The sequence below is a fragment of the Enoplosus armatus genome, chromosome 20, assembly GCF_043641665.1.
Source record: "Enoplosus armatus isolate fEnoArm2 chromosome 20, fEnoArm2.hap1, whole genome shotgun sequence".
NCBI classification, from domain to species: domain Eukaryota; kingdom Metazoa; phylum Chordata; class Actinopteri; order Centrarchiformes; family Enoplosidae; genus Enoplosus; species Enoplosus armatus.
The window spans coordinates 14908153-14926928 of NC_092199.1; the positions used below are offsets into that span (position 1 = coordinate 14908153).

The window sequence follows — 18776 nt, forward strand, 5'->3', positions numbered from 1 at the left end:
CTTTCCAGTGATTCTGAGTCCAGTTCTTTGGATTGACTACTTTTTTGTTTTGTAACAATCAGGAAGCCGGTGACTCTCAAACGAAAGTTCTCAAACCAAAGCAGACATTTACAACCACCTTATGAACTGTGTTACACCAGTCTCTTTCAATCAACCTTGCCTTTTTGTCTTGCTATTTTGCTAATAAACCAACATCTAGCCCTTTTGTCAGCCTAAACACTACTGTGTGTAAAAAAGATTTCCTGGCCAAAAATATCAAGCCAGGAGAAACCCCCCCCGCAAAAACAGGGAAACGTACGAGGAACATGGAAGGTTATGTGCGCTTTCAAGAAGAAGGGAAGGGCCTCCTGAGATATAAAGTGTTCATGTGTTAGTGTGCAAGGGTCTGGGAGAGTTTTTCTCGATTTGGTCGGATACCCTTGGCAGACGCCTCCTGAAAAAGGAAGATCAATTTCCATCTGTATTTCTCAAGAGTTGGACGGACACATTCCTATCGTCAGATAAAATTATCATGTCATATCGACGGAAAACAAAGTTTTTCAGCTTTAAGAAACCAATAGTGTCCACTGCTCCTTGTAGAAACTTCAAAAGAAAGTGCCTTTGGATTAAGAGGGTACAATACTGTAAGTATAGGCACTAAATTCACAAACAGTCTAATGCTAGCTGATGCTAGCGCTTGTGTTTTTTGCGAGTAGGAGGCAGTGGAAAGAATAAAAAACAAACCAAGCAGTTTGTCACCAACTCCTATACAGCCGAAGGGGAGGGGAGACAAGGCAGGGAATTAGCGCTAACTCCTACAAATCTCACCCAAAGTGATCTCAGATCTACAGGAAAAACTAAGGGTACACTCCTCATTTTCTTCCAGATTTTAGTCTGTCCCTGCCCCTGCGGCTGTACTAAACCACATGCACAAGAGGGGAAGGGAGGGGGGTCGTCTCGTTTTCCTTTAGGGCGATAAAATGATTAACAACTCCCCCTCCCTCTAGCTCTGTATACCCACCACCATGCAAGCCCCGTCTGTCAGCACTCACTGGGCATGCTCCAAGGGGCCATCCCAAGCACGGCGTCTACGGTAGACCAGGCAAGGTAAGGGAGGAGGGAAAGGTAGGGTGGGGGGCTAACACCGGCGGTCAGCTGTCCTAGCTCTGCAAACCGGCCGATAATGGAAGCTTTTCTTAACATCCAGCTTGATCAATTTGATGCTGGAGTTGAAGAAGAGCCTCCACAGTCTGTAGCAGAGTCTGCAGATCCAGAATAGGTGACCACCGAACTGCCACAAAAGCTAGCCGGGGGGGCCTACAAGGAAAGGAAAAAGAGGATGGTCGAGGGTAAAGGGAGGGTTCTACCGCAGAGTAGCAACTGTAGTTGGTACTAGCTCACTAATTGCGTTCTTCCGGATTCGGCCAAACCAAATCAAAAAGCAAAAAAAAAAAAAAAAGGCTCAGGCTCAAATCAAGCAGGACTCAGAAAGATGTGGAAAGACTACCGACCAGCCAGCTCCTTCTCCTTACTCCGTCTCTTTTTCTCCATGCGTTTCAGTCTCTTCTCCTCCCTGCGCTTGGCCTCCTCGGCCTCCTGGTGGCGCCGGCACTTGTGGAAGTTCTCCACCACCACGCCCACGAACATGTTGAGCACGAAGAAGGCCACGATCAGCAGGAAGGAGATGAAGTACAGGAGCATCCACGGGTTGTAGTTCATTACCGGCTGAAACACACACAGGACACAGAGGACTTTATAGGCAGTCACAGTAGAAGCCCTCTTTCACTGTATGTACACATTGAATTCTAACTTATGAAGAACTACTAACACATAGTATCAGTTTGAACATATTTACCTGTTGGTCAACTCCTACAGCGTCTAGTCCGTCATACATAATATCCACCCAGCCGTCTTTTGACGCCAGAACAAACAGAGACATCAAAGCCTGAGGCAGAGGAAGGGAAGGCGGGGTGAGATAGAAATACATACCACTACATAAGGTTTGCAAAAGCTTTGAAGCAGTTCAACAAGACATTTGTTATGTATTTATTGATCAGAAATCATTTCTGCGGCCTCACCTGTCCCAGGTTGTCGAAGTTGTACTTGTGTCTGACCCATTTGTGGCTGGCCTGCAAACAGTCTGACTTGTTGGTAATGTTCCTTACATCTTCGCCTTGACAAACAAAGAACTTCCCCTTGAAGAGCTGGGGGGGAAAAACACAGACACGCCCTTTATTATGCTATTTGTGGTAAGTTTGATTTCAGAAATTAGAGGGTAGGCAAAAAAAAAAATGCCAATTCAGTTGGAAGTAGGGAGATCTTGGAATGAGTAACTACGTAAAGTTACATTTTCCTTCATGTCTGCATACATCACGATTAATTGGTCATTATTCTTTTCCAAATCATCCCTAGTAGATTCAGAGTTTTCTATAAGTCTATCCTAAAACGATACTCATATTCCCACATGTATGCTAAAAGTTATAGGACACCGAAATAACTCCTGCAGTAGAGGGACAGTTACACATCTCATACTCATGTAGCTACCCATCTATCTTCACCAACGCTCTTGATAAAGTTAATTGAATTCATTATTTCATGCTAGTTGCCTCAAATCTTATTTCAAGGTTAAGGGGTTAATGTTCGAGGGAAGCATTTAGAAACATTCATGAATATATCACAGATGTACATATACATATATAGTTATATCACATGTATTTATATAAGTACATACATCTCATATATAGTATATTTCCAGAAGATTCATACAAGTTTTTCCCACAACAAATCATGTTCTTGGGTTTTGTTTTGAAGGATTTTGCTACCTTTAGAAAGAGCCAGGTTAGCTGATTTTCCATGTTCCCCGTCTTTATGCTAAGCTAAGCTAACCTGCTGTTGGCTGTAGCTGTACATTTGCTGTATAGACATGAGTGTGGTATAGGTCTTCTCATCTAACTCTGCTTTTTTAAAAGCTTCTTCAAAAGATTTCGGGTTAGGGCACTTGCTGGGATTGGGGTCTGCCAAAAGGATTTCCTGGAAACTAAGGGTGCACAATACAGCAGTGGTTGCTTGGTATGAAATAAATAACAAAAAAATGAATGACCACACTCGTGTTGGCAACATTTTGAACATTTTCAACACCAGAGGATGTATGGAGGCCTTTTAACAAGTGACAGCTTCCAATCTGTGCCTCATGGTATCGTCACAGCCATTAATCCTTCATGACACTACTTCACTTGGACAGATGGTTTATGGACATAAACATGCTGATGGCAGATCAAGCAGGAGCCTGAGCTGCGGCAAGGGCAAAGAGCTCATTGGTGTAGATTGGTCCTTGGGCTGTTAGCCATAAAATCTCCATTGCGACCAGATAAGCATACATAAGTGTCCCACCATATGAGTTATAATGTGGAGAGAGCATGGAAAGTCTTCTTTTTTGCTAAGATTTCGTGATGTATGTACTACCAAGACGGGACGGGAGAAAATGAAGAACTGTCACGTGTCAAACTGTGGCAGCGTGGTAGGAGGAGGGTGATGTTTCTGTGTCACGGACGTAGAGACTGCTCACTGTCTCTCATTATTTCCGTCTGAATGCTCCCCTTCCCCCCCTCACCCTCACCCTCCACTCTCTCACCTGTACTCCCAGGATGCCAAAGATAATGAAGAAGGCGCAGCAGATGACCACGATGTTGCCGATGGGCTTCAGTGACGACATCAGGGTCTCCACCACCAGCTTCAGCCCCGGGGCTCTGCTGATCACACTGGAACACGGTATATAATGGGATGTTAGCGCATTGCCTGTATGTGTGTTTCCTAGGTCACTTACAGCACAGCTCGTACCAGATGGAGCAGGGACGCCTGCAGCGCTCCAACCCGCAACTCCAACATCCCCTCAGGCCCTCACCCTGTCTGCACACACACACACACACACACTTATACACACATAAACCCTTTCTTTTTGTTCTTGATTTCCCTTCCACAGTCACTTACTTTTTCTCATTTGCACACATTTCACAACTTTCCAAACCAAAACACCTGTTGCCTTCAAGACAAATTCACTTCTCTTTCATTCACCTCTTTCTGCTTCCTTTCATTTCTGCAGTCAAGGAAACAGACACATCTAATTCAGCCAATGGACTGATGAGGATGTTTAATTAGTGCCAGCATGGCACCTGGGTCTGCACTGCACTGCAGCTGAGCTTCTTCTCAGATGGGGCAAAACACAAACACACGCATACGACATGAAACCTGCCAGTGCACACACACAGTCATCTGCGCAGGCTTTCACACAAGAAAACACAAATGTACATGCATGAGCACACAGATGCAACAGTACCCCCACAGCCCCCCCCCCCCCCCCCCCTCACACACACACACACACACACACACACACACCAAAGTCAATGTGATGCAATAGATAAGCTGATACATGAAAAGGCCTTAAAGCAATGCCACACAGGCAAAGAGGTTGTGAAGGTGACAATCTGCTCTGCCATTCTATGCCTGTCTATTAGTCTTTGTCTGCACCAGGTCCGACAGAGGCCACTGATCAATAGTCCTGATCAGACAATAACGAGCCCATGGCTACACCTCGTCACTTTGCACCTCACTGCCTCTCTTGACATTTCTATTGGAAACAATGCTCGGATGCAATACCACCGCTGAGCTACAGAGGGTGCTATTGTTCAAGTGCTGCATCTGCCTCCTTGTCAGATTGATGCTGTTGGTGTGGGAATGTATTTGTATTGAATTCCTCAGCAAAGGCAGGGATCCTAGTCCAGAAAACTGCAGCTTGTTGGGGAAGTCGGTGGGTTTGTGGATTCTATCAAGGACAGTCCCTCGGATCACACATTACCTGCAAAAAAAGATGTTTCCCCACATTGCTGCTTTGCATATGAAAACCTCGAGCCAACCTCTTTACATCATGTCCTCCTTCGGAGCTCCGCTCAGACAAATACGCCAAAGTGAAAAGGCTTATTAAGGAAGGAGAGACGGGGCCTCTTATTACGAGTCAATACACTCTGATGAGGATGTGAAGGACACACACTGCGATGGGCTCCTCTCCGTAAAGTCTATTTGCATATGACGTGAAAACAAAAAAAAGGACGAGGAGGAGCTGGGTGGAGGGGGGCCAGAGAGAGAGAAAAGTTTGCGCTCGCTTCTTCTAATCTACCTCTGCATAATTTCATAGCAGCTCACACAGTGGGGGAAGGAGCCTGCCGCCATGCAAACACACCTGCACACATGCACCGCCCATCTCTCCCCTCCATCAGCAAGTCCCTCGCACTTAGGGAAGAGAACAACAAGTCGGGCAATAAGCGGCAGGCGTGTTCCCACAGTGCAAACCCTGGGTGTAATTAAGAGACGCGGGGAGATCGAAATAGGGAATAGCGGGAGGAGAGGAGGGCTGGAGGTGTTGCGGGGATATAGAGGGAATAACAAATGAGGCAGCTGCTTTTTTGTCTAAACTTTGTTTCTAGCTCCACCTTGCTGTGTAAATTTCTCCCTGCTGTTTCCTCCTCTTCAGCACACCGCTCTTGCACCCGCCGCTAAATGAGCGAAATGTGAACTGTATGCCAATGAATTCAGTTGTCACGCAAACATAATCTCAGCGTCTCGAAGAATGGCAATTATGCGCCCAGTTAATTGGCCGCCGTCAGCGCTGTCACATACGAGGCATGATGGCCAATAAACGTACACACCAGTCAGCACGCACATAAACTACCCAGTGGATAATTACATCATCATCATGTGACAGATGAGCTCAAAGGCTGAGCCGACGGGGGTCAACCACGGGGGGGGATTTATCAATAAACAAACCTGACCTCATCACCACGAAGCCTGCAATGAAGCCTGGGAGAGTGGCAGGTGCAATTAATGGACACCCCAGTGGGGGTAGGTTTCTGGGTGGCAGCTGTGTTGTCGATGAGGTGTAGGTGGTGTTGCGAGATATAAAAGTGCCATTTGGTGACACAGGGTGCTAACCTCTGGGCTTTCCCTGAGGCCGGCCCTCAGCTCAGGCTGTGGGCTTGATGAACGACCGCAGAGGTGTGTGTGTGTGTGTGTGTGTGTGTGTGTGTGTGTGTCCTGTTACACAAAACTGATGCATCATTCTGTCAGGCACACACACACACACACACACACATATGCTCCTGCACCCCATGTGGACCCTCCTCCTCTACATACAAAGTCACCTGCGTGCTGCAACCGTACTCACACAAACACATGTAGCAAGCAGCTCAAGAATGGGATGATGATGCTGCCTGTGTGAACCCGAGGTGCACTGCACTGCCAGAGGGGAACACACCGACGAAGCTCATATTTAATTCAAACAGCCACGGAGTCTGCCACAATCGAACTGGAGTGACAACGAGCTGATATTGAAACTAACACTGAAGCTTTACGGATAAAAAAAAAAAGCTGTGCCTGCCTCGCAGTATGCTCGATAGGCACAATTTTGGAGAATGTTTAGTTTTTAACCTTATAGCTTTGAGGTTTTTCTCAAGAAAATAGCAAGCATTATAGCCTTGCTGTGTATCCATTACAATGTTTATGTATATGATTTAATTATATATTTTTGTAATGACACATCTAACAAAAATAAATATAAATTTTGTTCAGTTTACTGACTTTCTGTTTCGTTTACTTCCTAAAATGCATCGCGAGGAGAGAGGAGCACATTCTCTCGCAATCAGCACTAGCATTTGGGAGGGACTAAGATATGTGATATGTTTTTTGAGGTGGGAAGCTGGCGATACAGATTTCCCTGAATATCGATCCCTGCTCCGCTTCCCTGAGCATTTCAGAGATAGACTGATAGACTGCACGTGTGAAAGGGGCTTAACAGAGTTTTAAGCACCTGCAGCACACTATTACCAAGCCAAACAGTATACCCACAGCAGCACACTTAATAGCCTAATATGCTATAGCCTTTAATGCTGTGCTCCTCCTTTTGGATTGAAAGTTAATACCTACCTTAAAAAAATGATTTTACAGTATTGCTTTCTCGTAACTCATCTGCAGCCTCGGGGGACGAGAGAGGCAAGCTACCGAGCTCAGCTCTTTCCTCTTTCTCTTTCCATCCTCTCCTGTTTCTCCCCCCCCTCGCTCGCTGCCTGTCTTCATACAGTCTTCCTAATCCCATTTCTCTCTCTGCCATTTTGCATTTTTCTCAAACTGAAGACATCATTCCCCAAGAGAAATGGTTGCCCTTTGCTCCCGAGGATACATTTCCCCCTCAAACTTGAAATTTGTCCAATTTCCTGCTGTAATTGCTACACATTTTCTAATCTGACTTTAAAACCTTCCCTACTCGACATTAATACAGCCTCAGCCTCGCCACCCTCTGGGGATTAAATAAGGGGAGGGCAGACAGCGAGACACAGGATTCAGCAGCAGTTAGAATCAGGTAGTCATTTCAAGAACTCGCTTTGTCACAGTTGCACCAGATCTAATTGGAAAGCCTCTTGTTTGACAGCAAGTGCACTCTCTGTAATGACACCTTAACATTTCACGTGGAATTGATCAGCGTGCAGTGGCAACCGAACCAAATTCTGAAGTATGTTGTGTGAGGTATCTGCTTACTGTCTGCTGCTGTTCTTACAGCATTTCAAAAGACCTCCCTCCCCATCCCCAGGTCCTGTGCTCCACTACAGGGGAGGAAGTTCCCACTCCCTGCGTGGAAACATCAAGCTCAGCACAACACGCCAAACAACAACACTATTCATATTCTACATTCACATGATGATCTATTCCACGTGAGGCAGCTGACTGAACTGCAGTGGGTCAAAGGTGAACCAGGAAGTGAGTCCGTACACATCGGATGGACATTTACAATGGGCATACTGGGTAATAACTACACTGTTCACGTTTGCTTTTTCTGCAGGAATGAGTCCTAAAACCCTGACATGAGTCAGCATTTTTATACTTCCGGGTCCCTCGTCTCGAAGTCACTGGGTTTCTTGAATGGGCTTTTGGTTAGATGCCTGAGATTAGCTCTGTGGTTAACACAAGCTTAAGAGATTTTAACGTTTTGTTCCATAACTCGTGAATTTTGAAGCTTTTACGTGTCTTAAAAAAGGCGGTTGCTAACAAGTGGCTAAATGAGACTACAGAGGTTGTCAAGGACATCATGCCGAACACCATCTATCTATCGATATCTATCTATATTATTTTACAAGTTGGAAGCTTAGTGGTGGTGACGCTGAAGTCACTGTGGTGTAGTTTGTTTATAGCCTAACACTCTTTACTTCTGGGGATTCCATTTACGCTTCAAAAATCATAAAAGTTGCCTTCATTTGTGAAGAATGTCCTGCTGAATAAGTAAGTGTAAGTATCATAAACTTTTTAAATGACAATCACATGCACAGTTTACATTGTGCGCTGTGTGACAGAAAGATGAATGTGCATAAAGAAATTGCACACAATACACACAAAGAGGATGTCAAGCACACACAAATCCATTACCTAGTTCACGAACATTAATATTACAGCAGGAACTCAAAGAAGAAAGTAATACTTTGAAGGCCCCTGCCTTCAGCGAAAAGAGTCTCTGCACAAGATTTCTCTTTCATGTCAGAGGTGAAAGTTCAAAAAGCAAAGAGGAGACGGAAGAGATCAGCAGTGTTTAGTGGGTAAATTTGGCAGGATGAAAATGAATATTTGATTTGTCGTGCTCTTCCCGAGAACTGCGATAAATATTCAAGAGAGGGCAAAGCCTCGAGAGCTCTCCCTTCACGAGATGAGACGCCAAACACGCAGCTGTGAGGCCACACACACACACACACACATGCAAATGGTACAAACACATGGAGGCCAAAACTAAAGGAGTGCACACACACACACACACACACACACATTCTTTCTCTTTCTCTCTCACACACACACGTTTGGAGATGCAAACACAAATACAGTCCCCAAATTGGTGATTTCCGCCTTATTTCCGCTCAAATAAACATAGCTGAGCAATTGCATACACGCTGACAATAACACACGCGTGAATGCACACTAAAATAAATGCCTAGGCGCACACACATCTCCCAAAAGCTCCTAAAGATGGTACATGTCAGAAAACGTCAGTTTGTTTCCACCGCCTTCTTAAAACGAAACCTCCACATCAGGTGCTTTTATTGTCCCATGATTCTGGGCGAGGGATTTAAGCCTACATACAGTACATGGGGTCAGGCTGGTACTGGCCCTTTAATACGGCCCACCAACTACGTCCACCTACTGGTTTGTATAAGATCGTATTGTATGAAAGGTGAGACCTCATCACCAGTTTCAGGGGTGGTTGTCTGTCCTCTCAGTGTGTTTGTCTATAAAAATGTCCACATCCCTTGGGGGGACCACTCACCGTAGCGGCCTCAGGGTCCTCAGCAGCCTCAGCACTCTGAGCATGCCCAGGATCTTGGTACCAGAATTGGAGATGAGAGACACCAGGATGTCGATCACAGAAATCATCACAAGCATCCCATCCAGGATGTTCCAGCTGCTCCTCAGGTAGGACTTGTCCCCGAAACACCAGCCCAAAGCTACAATCTGGACACAGACAGGACATAGAGGCACGGTGCATGAAGATGTAGCAGAGTGTGGTTACTGTGTGTTAATAAAATAGCAGATAACACAAAGGGTAAACTGCTGTGGCACCAACTTGGTTTGGACACATTCCAAATGTAATATTAACTCCAAATGTAAGTAGCATGAAACGATATGCGAATCAGTAATTTAATATCTATATTTGTCTGCGTGTTTGCAGATCATGAAGCCATCTTTTGTATTTATTAGGAGTTGATGCTTAATGTCCTATATGCACGGCTTATTGACTTTGCAGAGCGACTGTTTACTTGGAACTTGGCAGCGAAGATCATAAAAGCTGCAAGCTTTTCCAAACCTCATTTCTAATTCTATAGGTTCCACTCATTTATTCTGCCCATGAAGCAATTTGCATTCCAGAAAAACAATAGAGACTGGCTGCCTTTGTTTTCGTCTTTTTAGCTCAAACTTATTAAATCAGGCCAAGACAACGGTTTCTGCTTCATGCATTTCCAAACACACATCGTAACTGACGAGATGCATAGAAGATAATTTACATTAGTCGAAGCTAATCAATGCATAACAGCGCGCACTGTATATAAATAACAGGGGAATCATCAAAGAGGCTGATCCAACTTTATCAACAAAGACAGGCCTCTGTGACAGTCCAGACAGCCTCGACAACAAAGTGCATTTATTCAGGTACTTCATTGTTATACCTAAAACGTTCAGGTAATTCTACTTTGACTGAGTATTTCTATGCTATGCTACATTGTACAGTGCACTTCATTTGAGAGGGAAATATTGTACTTTTTACTCCTCTACAACAACTATGTATTCTAACACAATGAATGTTTAATCTTTGCACTGTATTATAGAAGTTGATCGCATATTCTTTTTTTGATGTAAAATCTTAATCTGAAAAGTAACCAGTCACTCCAGCTGTAAAAAGTACAGTATTTCCCTCTGAAATGTAGTGGGAGAGAAGTAAGTGTGTGTGTGTGTGTGTGTGTGTGTGTGTGTGTGTGTGTGTGTGTGTGTGTGTGTGTGTGGAGGCCCTACGTTCATGAGCCCGCCAATCGCTCTGGGACCAAAAATAGAGACAGAGGCTTTGAATGAGTGACACCCATGAACTTTCCTCCCCTCTGCCTGTGCTCGCTCCCGCCCACGCCTGCATGGACCTCCATTCAAAGCCGGTCCATTTGAATACTGGCGAGACAATCCTCCGCTTAGCATTATGAAACAGTCCGGAGAGTGTGTGTGTGTGTGTGTATGTGTGTGTGTGTGTGTATGTGTGTGTGCTCACTGTCTGTTTGAGTCTCATTCTCTTCCTCCCCTTTCCTCCCTCTTAACTCTGTTTTCGTTTGTATTTTTTGGGGAGGCTTACGGTGCGTGCCGGTATCAGGCAGACTCCGTGTTTCCTCTGCAGCTTTGTGTCTGAGCGGTTTTTGGAGTCTGGTTCGGGGGTTGCTCAATCTTATGCAAAGATTCTTACATTGTGAGAGAACACAAGATGTTTCATCTTGTGCCCGTCAAAGCCAGAGACAAATGACGAGCTACGGCACCAACAAATCCCGAACCTACCAAATATTCTGTGGCATAAGAGCCGATGTCAACTGAGTGAGTAAGACCAGAAGAAGAGTGCAAAACAAACATGTACCTTTAAAACGATAACCATAAGTAGGCCATGGGAAGCAAGTTACACGCTGCAGAATTACTGATTTTGATATTTAATCCAGAATGTCTCACCTTTATAGTCATCTCAGCAACGAAGATCGCCGTGAAGATGTAGTTGGACAAAGTTAGGAAGATCCGCTCCTGCAGGAAAGGAGGAAGAGAAACCTGTTTGAGTTGCGGTACATGCTAATAATGATTTTAAAATTCACATTTGTGTTTTATGCCTGTTTTTCCAACTGAGTCCGTTCTTTGTCTGCTTCTAAATTGATCTAGTGTGCAGCTGAATAATGTATGAGGGAGCTATTTTCCTCGCACACTATTTGAAAACATTTCCGCACAAACATCCCCATTGTACTCGCTAATGATGGCTGGCGCGCAATTATGATATATATAAGTTTAATATTTATTAGCACCACGGGAAATATTCAAACAAGACGTCTAATGTTTGTCCTAAAATCTTAATGGTTTTCCTTTTACTGATGAAAAGAAAAAATATGACAATGTTATCCGCAATGCAAATAACCTTGTTAAAAGAATTCCCTGAATCAAATCAATTGTGCTGGGAGCAAGTGGCATTATGCCACCGGTGGAACACTTCAGTTGTGTTGAGAAACAAATACTTTAGGCTGAAATTGGCAGTTTTCCAATGAAACGAGCACGTTGCGTCAGGTCCTTTATTTTTTCATCAGCGATAAATGCTCAATTTTTGTTTTGTGAGCACGCACGCAACACAAACACCATCAAGAAGGCCGAGCTATTAGATCTCCATCTATACACACATTATAACGCGCCTTGCTTCCCTGTTGCCAGAGGCAGCATGGCTCAGTGGTGTGTGTATGTGTGTGTGTGTGTGTGTGTGTGCACGCAGGAGGAGATGGGAGCCTATTTACTGAGCTAAACAAGGACCGAGGAGAGAAAACAAGCAAGCTAGCAAGAATAAGATCCCTTCAGCGACTGCTTATTTACCCTACTTCCCCTCTGTCTGAGGGGGCACAACCCTGTCCTGCCACTGACTGTCTATGTTCTGGATGTGTGTGTGTGTGTGCATGTGAGTGGGTGTAGGTGGCTGCCTTTCCCACGGCCTCCGACTACCATCACCCATGCTCCGAGGAACACAAAATCACAAACGCGGACATGGCGTGAATTCTCTGGGAATGTCAGGCATGACATCACTGGGAATGCTGCCGTTGAGAGGGTTCATGAATTCCAGGCTTGACAGCAGCCATTCCCGTCCTCTGTGAACCAGCTTTCATACTTCCATTGATTAGAAACAAACAGGCATGCGGTAGGGAATGAGAGAAGGGCAAGAGGAGGAAGAGGGTAGGGCGAGGGATCGAGTGAGATAGAGGTGAAAATGTCTTAATGAGACAGTCATTCACCAGATCAACAGTTTGCCTCAATTTGCTGTTAGTCCAACCACATTCTGGCAAAAGCCTGGAGATTTAGGTGAATATAACTACCAGCGGTAGCCTACAAGCTGTTAACTTACAAACAAACAAATAACCTTGCTAGCCAAAATATTGTAAGCTGTAGCCATGTCAGCTAGCAAGCCTGCAAAGGTAAAACAAAATTAACTTGAAATTACCCTTTGCATATGTGTGCTTACATTTGGCTAACGGAAATTGAAAACAACACAAAACTCTAAATAAAATGACTTCAACTGAGAATTTAGCTCTGTTGGCTAAACAAACAGCTTTCTACAGGCATGTTAGCACAAAAATCCAGATTTTAGCTAGCTAGCCTACAAAAACACAATATCAACTTTAGGCTCTTTCCTTCCCACATGTATGCTTATATTTTGGCCAACTGTTGAATAAAATGAATAAAAAAAGCAAAAGTCCAGGCAAACAATGTCAGGCTTTAGCTCTAGAAGACTAAACAAATATGTTAGCTTGCTAGCCATAATACTGCATGTCGATAATGTTAGCTGTAGCCATTTTAGACACAAAAATGAAGCAAAGTATCAACTTTAAGTTACTTTTTTCAAATGTGTACTCACATATATATACATATATATATATATATTTTGGCTGACTGAAATGAACGAAATGATAAAATAAACAATGTTAAAGAATTTGAGAATTTGCTCTCTGTCTGACTATATAGTTTGCTGCTGAAATATTGCATGTAAATAGCTGTTAGCCATTTTAGCTGACCAAAACTAAGCCCAGAATCAACTTAAGTGTACTTTTTCCACGTGTATACTTACATTTTGGCAAACTGAACAAAATGATACATATAAATAAAACCAATTTAAGAATGTTGAATGAGAATTTGATCTTGTGGTTTCCCCCTCCGGCCAACCCCCCACAGGTGATGGCTTTCCACTGTGTGCAGTGGGTGCTTCCTTTACAGCTCTAGTGTATTTTAAGATGAAGATTTAAATAAAACAGATTGTAACAGATGGTGACAGGAATTCAGGGCTCAAGAGGAGTAAAACACCTCCCTCTTGCCTCCCTCTCATTCCTCATCTCTGAAGGTGGTGGTGTTATTCCCGGTTCAACGCCTGGCATCCAGTGTGTCGGACCACACCTCAGGGAACCACGAGCCATCAGCCTAAGGAGCTCATTCTAGCTCAGCCTGGTTTGAAGTAATGTGGGAGAGGTCAGCAATGACTTAAACTGAGAGGCACTTTGCTTAGTTACAAGCCAGTGAAAAACAATAACCAATACGAAACACTTCCAGTAGGGTAATCTAGGTACAGTATCTCTCTAACTATTAAGGAGCTAGTAGATCACCTTACAGTAATGCATTGCTGCATAGAAATCTTGCTTAATGCAGCGTTCAATCATGCAATTACAAACCCTTCCTGTATTCCTGAGCAGCAACACAAAAGAGTCACCCCACACCTCCTAGAAAGCTTTCATAGCGCCTTCTCCCTATCTTAATGTTGTCTGGAGTGGATGACGTGGACGCACAGAACTTAGACTGATTGTATTTTATGCTGTTAATGCTGATTTAATTCAATTTTGAGCTCCAGACAGTGATGTCCTGTCCCCTAGCTCAATTAGGAATAATAAATCATAATAGGTGGTATAATCATCCTCAATCATTTCCACTGAGCAACAGGAAGACAGTATCCAGGCAACCTCCAGCGCCAAACCAAAACAGCAATAGACTTCAAGCCAAATACAAAGTGTGTGACATAACTTCCAGGACAATAAACTAATTGTTCAGGCTGCATTCCACACTAAAATGTTGTGACTAAAACATTTTATCTCTGAAACAATGACTACATTTCTATTTAAAGAATATAACATATGTCTCTTGTCATGCTGGCGCCATGGGTGATGTAGAGCAGGTGCTTCAAAAGCCGCGGCGTGATAAATTATACATGTTTGGTTGTTATACACAGCCAAAAACAGAATCAGCGAGTGGCAATCGATTCACAATCGGCTTCATTAATTCAAAGCAAACCCACACAGGCAAACAAATTGCATTACGCAATAACCACACGGGAAAATGGGATCTGCAGCAGTAAGGACCACAGCGCAAAACTAGAACGACGGCTCGTTCTCTTGTTTCGGGCTGCTCACTACGTCATCCATTTCCATCTCATTTCAATAATGGCCCCGGGGTGCAGACTGGACACGGCGGCCACGGCAGGAAGCTGACAAAATATATGTGCATCCCAAAATGCTGCTCTCTGATCCGAATGTTAGTTTGGCCGCTGTGGGGGATTTTGTGCATTTGTGTGTGTCTGTATTTACATATGTGTGTGAAAAGGTGAGACACAGTGTGTGTGATCTCTCTGCCCTGATTAGACCGGGCTGCCCGTGGGGCGGCCTCCATTTGTTAAACATCTCCTTTTCCTGGACATTAGCCACGTACGCCAGCCCACAGATAATCGAATCAATTACCACGGCACTGTCTCCTCCGCATTTCAGTCGCAAAACAAGCAGAACGGAGCGTTCCAGCGAGACCCAACCGCAATTAGGCCCCATCCACGGCCCACACCTCGCTCAGTGAGAAAAAAATAAAAATAAAACAATCACAGTGATAATTATTGTGTTTGTGCACGGAGCGGCTGGGCTGTGTTCCACTGCTATTGCTGGAAGTAGCAAAGGACACAGAGTTAGATGTATGTGCGTGTGTGTGTGTGTGTGTGTGTGTGTGTGTGTGTGTGTGTGTGTGTGTTGCTGCACGGCATTCAGCCAGCCCTCCTCTATTTGAAGGGATGGTGCATTAGCTAAGCAGGTGATGGTGCTGATGATGCAGTGCAGTAGATACAGGGGTGTCGCACGCATTACCTAAAGCTATGGGCTCACAGTCACACAGGAGTGATTCCCTGCTTACACAAAGTTCCACTCCATTTCTCTGCGGAGAGCAAACGACAGTAGCAATTCTGGTTTGAGGAGTGTGTGTGTGTGTGTGTGTGTGTGTGCGTGTGTGTGTTTGTTTGAACAGCCATCAAGGTTGGACTTGCTGACAGATACTTTCTCCCTTTTTTCTCCATTTCTGTTTGGACTTTTTTTGAGCAGCCAGCGAGTTTCTTTGTGATGGATTCCACACATACATTTCAGAAATGTCTGTGTCTCTCTCTCTCCACATATATATATATATATGTGGATGTATTCTTCTTTGCCTGTCTTCCCTTTTTCTCCACTTCTTTCTGTTTGTCATTGAAGACTGTGAAGGCAACACACTCAAGCTGTGTATTTTCGTGACTCTAACTTAACAGAGCGAACAGTCATATAGTGCACAGTGAATGGTGTGCCTGTACTCTTAAACGTGTTTCGAGACTCACAGCGCTGGTGGGGTCGATGCGAGGCCTCTCCATGGCGATCGTGATGCAGTTGAGGAAGATGATGATCAACACAACATGGTCAAACATCTTGTGGTTGATGATCTTATTGCACAGGATCCGAAACCTGACAAATAATGACACAGAAATGTGAGATTTCATTGACACCGGAAATGGACTTGGCATACATTTATGCAGCTAAAATAAGGGGACCAACAAGTGTGTGTTTTGGTATAAAAATAGCCCCAATTATTGCGTTATACTTATAACCAGAGGTGCTACTAGTTTAGGCAAAAATAGCTGGTTAATCGGGCACACACAACTACAAATATGAAGCAAATACACCAAAGAACGTTCTTAAACTTTGTCAACAACAAAAGAAACTGTCAACTGACAGCGATAACACTGACAACAACGACAAGCTATAAACTGGAACCATTTTCTGAACTGATGTTATAAATCCCTGTTGAAATATACATTTGTTTTATGGTGTGGCATCGCTATGGGTAAGGTTCAAATAGGTTTTGGCAAGAAAGTGAGGTTTAGGGGAAAATCGTGATCTGGGTTAAAATGACTACTTTCCTAAGGTTGGGGGACCGTCGTCATCATAACAAAAAATAAAATAAAAATGTGTTTAATGTTGGGGAACGATCATGGCCAAGCTAAAAGAAAAAGCAAAAAGAAAACGTTGACTGTCAGTTAGAAGAGGGAAACCAACAGCGATATCATGTTCCTCTCTACTTTGTCGGTCTATAATACTGTCACCTTACTTCCTCCTTTATTTCCGTCAGAATTACTATGGACGCTAGAGGGCTTGAACATAAACAGGTGTGTTTTGGGACTGATGCTGTCGATCTTCTTCTCATGTACTTTGTATGTAAAACCTTAATCTGCAAAGTAGCCTTACTAGTAACCTGTCAAATATGTAGTGCGGTAAAAAGTACAATATTTCCCTGTGAATTTAAGTGGAGTAGAAGCATAAAGTAGCATGAAATGGAAATACTAAGCATGTCCTATAAAACCTGAAATAATGACATACTGTACAAGGGCAAATATCTCCTTCAACTTAAGAGAGCTCGTCTCACATGCTGTGACTCTGTGATGAACCACTGTAGAAATATTAGTCATTAATTATGCCTGACTTTCATTGCACGACATGAAAAAGGTTCCCAGGCTTTTAGCTGGTGACAACAGAGGGAAAGAAAGAGGGAGCGCTTGTTATATATGGCACTGGAAAGGATTAAACCGTGCGTCAAATCCGCTTTGATGGCTCATATCGGTCTAAGTGTACAGCAGGGGACAATATTGTGAGACTCAGATCAGGATTTTTGGCTTTATTTGGCAACACAGACACCATTGTGTCAACAGCGAGTCTGTGTGCATGTGTATGCGTGTGTGTCATCCACAGACTGAATGAGCTAATTCCTCTTTGATATCCCCACGTCAGAGCCTTGATTGCTAAAGAATTCAAGTGTTTTCCTCAAGCAGGTGGAGGGGGCTTGAAGGGCCAACGTCTGGCTGAGAACTTTAATGTCAAGCTCAAATGGCCCCCAAGACTTAAAAACACACACTCCCCTAAAAAACCTCGGGAAAAACCTGTCACCACACACTCAAGCAAAAAGCAAAAATATCCCTTTCTGACATCTTGATGCGTGGATGTTTATGTGAAACGACTTTGACAAGTGTTTGAAGCTTTCCCCTCTGATGATATTTACTGACCTTTTGAGTTTTCTGGCATCAACGCTTCAACTGCTTCTAAATGACTTAAATATTGATTACAGTTATATTCCACCTACAAACACTGCTCTCTTCACAATTCTCTCATTTAAAGCTGTAAAGCTGTACATTTTATTGCCTTATTTCAACAGAGTCAACCAACTCTTCATTTTCGTCATCATTTTTCTTTAACGTCTCCGTGGGGTTTTTGCACTGCATGTCCCAGAAATCACCTGTCACTTTAACGGTGTAGGTGGTAGTGTGACATGTTTGCTTGGATCTTCTGCTGCAGACGTTTGAGTTTCTGTCGGGTGGGGCTCAGGCAACGGCATGACCTCTTTGTTTAGAATGGCTAGAAAGCATGAGAGCCGCTTAAGCTAATTACCGAGTCCAAACAAACCAGAGACATAAACCGCATCACTTCCCATGTGCTGGATGGATTGCTTTCCACGAAACAGCTGACAGATGCCGGGAACAGTAAGCTATAGGCTGTATCACTTTTATGTTACACCATCCGGCACGACATAAAAATGCAACAGATCATTACTTTCACTACTTACTGTAACTCTGAAACATCCTCCCTGCTGTCTATTTGTTCTATTCTTATCTGTATCTTCTTGTGTGCCGCTCAGATGACCCATCCCCCACAAGGCTCATATATATGTATATATATATATATATATATATATATATATAGTTCCACATAATGTAATCATTTACTGTACGAGGGACCACATGCACAACCCTCAGAGCCTTGCACCAGGTCCCCATGTTGATAGACGGCTGTTCTTGCACAGCCCATTCTTGTGGCGAACACGTCTAATCGCAGTGACTGCGTCACAGTAAGCCCACTCCTCTGCTCATTTAAAACTTCCCCTGCAGTAATCATCAGTAGCAGCAGCAACAGCAGCGAGCACAAAGGCAGGTTGAAGTGAACTCGTGTCCATGTGAGAGCCGCTGGACTCCGGCCTCCCACTACGCTGCTGTCTCTTGATGTGATTGTGAGCACAGGCGGGCGTCCGTGACGGTTCAAGGCCAGAATGGGCGCCATGCAGAGCCTGTGTCCTCTGTGTCACTCTCAGCAACAGCCAAACCTTGCAGCCCGCTGCGATTGAAAGCCAGCTAGAAGCTC

At 44.0% G+C, this 18776-nt stretch overlaps 1 protein-coding gene across 1 annotated transcript in view; it reads right to left on the reverse strand.

The window, feature by feature from the left end:
* Positions 1-18776, reverse strand: part of cacna1g (calcium channel, voltage-dependent, T type, alpha 1G subunit) — a 218334-nt gene that overhangs the window by 38703 nt on the left and 160855 nt on the right. Inside the window, exons 20-26 of the mRNA XM_070927129.1 lie at positions 15932-16055; positions 11257-11325; positions 9329-9513; positions 3611-3737; positions 2058-2183; positions 1835-1924; positions 1512-1704 (exon numbers count right to left, since the gene is read on the reverse strand). Coding sequence (XP_070783230.1) covers positions 1512-1704; positions 1835-1924; positions 2058-2183; positions 3611-3737; positions 9329-9513; positions 11257-11325; positions 15932-16055 — 914 coding nt within the window. The remainder of the gene's footprint in view (positions 1-1511; positions 1705-1834; positions 1925-2057; positions 2184-3610; positions 3738-9328; positions 9514-11256; positions 11326-15931; positions 16056-18776) is intronic.